We start from the raw sequence: 4,893 nt of genomic DNA, 5'->3' as shown, positions 1-4,893 counted from the left end.
GGTTGGATGCGTCGACTGAGAAAGACCTCCAGTAGGTCCATCCCAGTCACCCCGTCGCGGACAAGTTGGATGAGTCGCTCGACCAACACCTTGACCTGCGCCTTTTCTTCTGGGATCACCCTCAAGGAGGAGGGCTTCTCCACTCGAGCCAGGGAAAAGGGGGGAAGTCCAGTTGACTGACCCGGGGTCGGCTGGTCCTTACAGTAAAACCAAGTCGACTGCCAGCCCCGGACCGAGTCAGGAAGGATCATCGCTGGGAAGGTACTCTTGTTCCTCATCTGGATCCCAAGGCCCCTGCACATCTGGATCACGTGCATCCTCTCATCACTCGGGTTGGCCTTCTTGACCGACTGGGAACGACAGGTGAATATGTGTTTGAAGAGACCCCAGTGCGGTCGAGAACCCAAGAAATTTTCGCACATTGACACAAAGGCAGCCAGATAAACTATGGTGTTTGGAGTGAAGTGGTGGAGTTGAGCCCCGAAGAAGTTCAAAAATCCATGAAAGAAAGGATGGGGAGGCAAAGAAAACCCGCGGTCGACGTGAGTGGCAAGGAGAACGCACTCACCCTCCCGCGGCTGCGGCTCGGTCTCGTTCCCCGGGAGCCGCGCCGATTCGTGGGGGATCAGTCCCCCCTCCACCAGGTCGTCGAGGTCGTCCTGGCTGATCGTCGAGCGGATCCAGTCGCCCTGGATCCAGCCTGGCGGCAGGCCGGATCTTGACAAGGATCCGCCCCGGCTGGTCCTCTTGCCCTTCACCTTCGTGGTCGCCTTCTTTGCGCGCTCCAACAACACCGTTTTCTCTTTTCCCATGGCGGCGGATCGAGTCCGAGCAAGGTTGCGACGCCGAGAGCGGAAGCGGGTGCGGCGGAGAAGTCTGAGGAAGAAGAAAGAGAATGAGGGCACGTTGTTCAAAGGCCCGGTCTGGTGTCTCTTATAAGGTCATTCCCGAGTGACTGACTTGTAGGCCCAGACGATCTAAACAAATCCCGCAACAGTCGTGCGCGTGATACGTGGTGAAAAAGGTGGCACAGAGACCGAGGCGACCTGCCTAATCCGTCCCGATCACCATGGCCTCGCCCGTCCGGCGCGCTTCCCAAATTCGAATCCCGCGAGATCTGCGGAGAGCAGAGCAACTTGTCAGACGGAAAACATCCTCCACATCGTCATTCGGAACTCTACCGTGAAAGTTCACTCGACAAAAACTAAGAATGGACCAAGGCGACTGAAAAAGAAGTTGATGTCATCCCCTCGGTTCATTGATCCAGAGCAAGATATACTCATAGCACGAAGAATGAGTCGGAAGTGTTCTCAACTCCTTCCTCACTCAAACCCTGATCCATTCGGGAGCTAATGATGAAGCTATGTACCTAGGGTAGGGTCATGGATTTGATCAGATACCCTCCCCAAGGACATCTCTTAAAGAACCAGGAGCAGTCGAAGAAAAATCATCGTCCACTCGACCATAAAGCCATGTTCCACTCGACAGTCTTGAAGACACTCGACCATACGAACAACCACTCGACTACCAGAAGACTAAAGAGCCACTCACTCTGCAACGGTCAGGATTTAAGTCATAGCTTTAATGGTCCTTTATGTACTTTTATTACAGGCGTTACCAGTAACGTCTCTACCTTTATGTACCTTAAACCCTTTGTAACTGAGGGCGGGAGGGGTCTGGCGAACTCTATATAAGCCACCCCCTTTTCAGGGACAAGGGTTCGCACCACCTGTAACTCACACGCATATAATCCAGTCGTCCGCCTCCGCGCTCCGAGACGTAGGGCTGTTACTTCTTCCGAGAAGGGTCTGAACTCGTAAAACTCGTGTGTACAACTCCTCCATAGCTAGGATCTTGCCTCTACATTCCTACCCCCCCATTCTACTGTCAGATCTAGAACCACGACACCACCTTCTTCGAATTTTAAAAATGGAGTTCATCCTGCTTCTCGTTTTTTGTACTGTGAGGGAACTGTGCTCCGCGAAGCAGGCTCCTATGAGCTGCGACGTTAGGGCCGGTTCCAGTGGGAGAAGATTCAACGGGGCCTAACTCTTTTTTATGCAATTGCCGGAGGTCCCCGCCCTCTGGCGAGGTTTCATCAAAATCAGTGGTCGGGAGAGGAGCCGACGAGATGTCGCCCACACTCTTCGGAACTCTATCCTCCTTCATCGTGTCATGCTTCTTCGTTGTATGCCTCAGCTGGCCATGTTGCAGCATCATCAAGTCTAGTTCCAAATGAGAATCATCACAATATAAATCAAAGGTCTTATGTATACCTTAGGAACTACTAGTGCACTTGTGAGTCTTTTCTAGCTCTTGGAAGCTCTTTTCGTACTTCGGGTCCATTCAACTTTATTTTTCTTTTTTGGCCCAGCTATTTCCATCGACCTGAAAATGCTTGAGAATCTTTTATGATTCGATAGTTCAATCCCAAAATACTTTAAACTTTAGTCATTGTGTTGTGTTGTTGCCAGTTAAACACTATAGTGATTTTTGCGGGATTAACGGTAACTAGAGATGACATGTCCCAAAGATCCTAATTCCTCAAGTCAGAACTCACAATTACTAAACATACCATATAGCTGGAGTTTCTTGAGTTTTCTCCACTACCCGATTCAAGATATGAGCATATTGGTCGGTTGACTTTGATTAGATGAGGATGTTATCTATGAATACCATGATGAACTATACATGTACTCCATGTATACTTTGTTCATAAGGTTCACAAAGTACACTATTGTGTTGGTTAGTGCGAACGAAATCATCGTGCACTCCTACATGCCATATTGATTGAAAATGCAATCCTCATGATGCCAGTTGGTGGTATTAGGATCATATAATGACCTTCCTTTGTTGGCCCAAGTGTAGTGGTTTCTAGGACATCAGCGAGTTTCCCTTAAGTATGTGGCCTGACTGCCCGAGGTTTATCAAATCCTTAGGAGAAAATGGCGGGGTATCTTCTCCCTTCAGGTATCAGTGAATCAAATAAAAGCAACCTACTTGTGCACCAACAATTCTAGTGTGCTTTTCAAACACATTGATCATGATAGCTACCACAGGTTATATAAAGTATTTTTTTTATTTTGGGGTTAATTATTACTAACTAAAAATAAATGTGAATGTAATGGGATTGATATTTTGATGATTTTCTTATGGAGCAAATTGGACTGGGAATCCTCATCTACTATATAAAAATAGCTAGCCCCCATTACTAGGAATTTTCTGCCTTCTTATTGAGCCACATCATTCAAATTAATTCAGCTGTTGGACATACTAGATTAGTCAACAATAATCATCGGACGCTGCACCAAGCGCATGTGGTAACTGACGCATGAGTGCAAATCAGTAAAGTACTAAAGTATGTTGACGCATGCATGTAGCTCACAACACGGTGCAACATGTAGCTCACATCGGATCCACATTTTTGGATTTTATCTGACCTGTTGGAGTCTTTGGACTAGATTATTGTGATGTGGGGTGAGTTGTCACATCCCCAGTTTAGTAAATAGTAATAAGAATTTGTCATGTGAATCATGACCATTATTCATAACATCGTTTGTTTGAACTTGAAATTGAAGAGAATTCAAAGCCTCATGTTTAAAAGACAGACACATCTACTCTTGTTCAAGGTACCCGAAATGCCCTTCAAAAGTTCTAAGATTCTTGTAGGGTCTTCACCAATATGTGTGTTGCTCTATCTAAATTATCAACAAATTGCTAATTTAGATGAAAGAGCATTAGTTTGACCGGTGTGCGTTATATTTACTGAAAGTCATCTTCTGCTCGCAAGCTCATTTGAGCTCGTGATGAACAGTAAAATCCAAAAAATGGTTGTTTTTCAAAGAATTCTGATTTTTTTGTGGCAAACTTTGACAAACGTTTTCAGTGCTTGCAAAATTTCATCACGAAATGACATTCGTGATAGTCGTGACAAAACAAACAAAATCAACACTCCAAAATGCTTTGAAAATAACACTTTGGGAGCATCATTTTTTTCTGCCATGACTTCAGTGAATGTCATTTCATGATGAAATTTTGTGAGCGCGCAAAAAAATTGTCAATATTTGCACCCAAAAAAATTCAGAATGTTTTTCTTTTTTCGATTTTACTGTTTACCCGAACTTATTTGAGCTCGGACTGAGGAACACTACGTCCCATATTGAAGTACATTTGGTGATTGTAAAAGTGGTAATACTTAGTTAAATTTTCCTCGCTGGGGACTAAAATATTGCTCGACTTTTTGTTATTTGCACCACCGGTGGTAAGAACAATAGTTAGATTGGCTCACTAAGGGTAAAAGTACTGCTCAACTTTTTTATTAGTTTATATACATTCCAGGCATCTGTAAATTTAGGAAAATACCCATCAGATAGTTACATACACATCCGACAAGATGGAAACAACAAAGCATGTACCCAGTCAAAACAAAGCAATTGATCACGCGCGCGCCCGCGCGCACACACACACACAAAAGGCAACCATGTACACATAGCCTGCATGCACGACGTAGCTAGCAGCAAAGCTCGACCAGATAGACCACCCACACGGCTGGATCCATCGGCATGTTGTACTATCCGTCTTGCTCGTTGGCGAGCATCCGGCGGTGGACCTTGTCGATGAACTCGGAGGCCTTCCGGTCGATGTCGCGCTCGGCGTACCAGTGCCGGGCGTAGTCGTCGTCGTCGCTCGGCCGCACCCTGTGATGATGGTACCTCTGCTGCGGTGGTGCCGCCGCATGCTGCTGTTGCCGCGTCGCCTCCGTGGCCTCTTCCTCCTCCTGTCTCTTGTTCTTGAACCCGAACAGGGACGCAAGCGCCGCCCTCTTCTTCCCACACCCCATCGCGCAAATCTCTCTTGCTCTAGCCTCTAGCTAAGCTTAGCTCCGTTGCGAAA

At 46.5% G+C, this 4,893-nt stretch overlaps 1 protein-coding gene across 1 annotated transcript; it reads right to left on the bottom strand.

The window, feature by feature from the left end:
- Positions 1-4,288: 4,288 nt before the first annotated feature.
- LOC123108165 (uncharacterized) lies at positions 4,289-4,893 on the bottom strand. The gene has a single exon (XM_044530001.1). The coding sequence runs from the start codon at positions 4,838-4,840 to the stop codon at positions 4,571-4,573; it is 270 nt and encodes an 89-aa protein (XP_044385936.1). The 5' UTR covers positions 4,841-4,893; the 3' UTR covers positions 4,289-4,570.

Source organism: Triticum aestivum, chromosome 5A, assembly GCF_018294505.1.
Source record: "Triticum aestivum cultivar Chinese Spring chromosome 5A, IWGSC CS RefSeq v2.1, whole genome shotgun sequence".
NCBI classification, from domain to species: domain Eukaryota; kingdom Viridiplantae; phylum Streptophyta; class Magnoliopsida; order Poales; family Poaceae; genus Triticum; species Triticum aestivum.
This window is presented reverse-complemented; position numbering and strand designations above follow the sequence as displayed.

Excerpts from the sequence above, each read along its gene's own strand:
- LOC123108165 (XM_044530001.1), bottom strand. The coding sequence starts at position 4,840 with ATGGGGTGTGGGAAGAAGAGGGCGGCGCTTGCGTCCCTGTTCGGGTTC.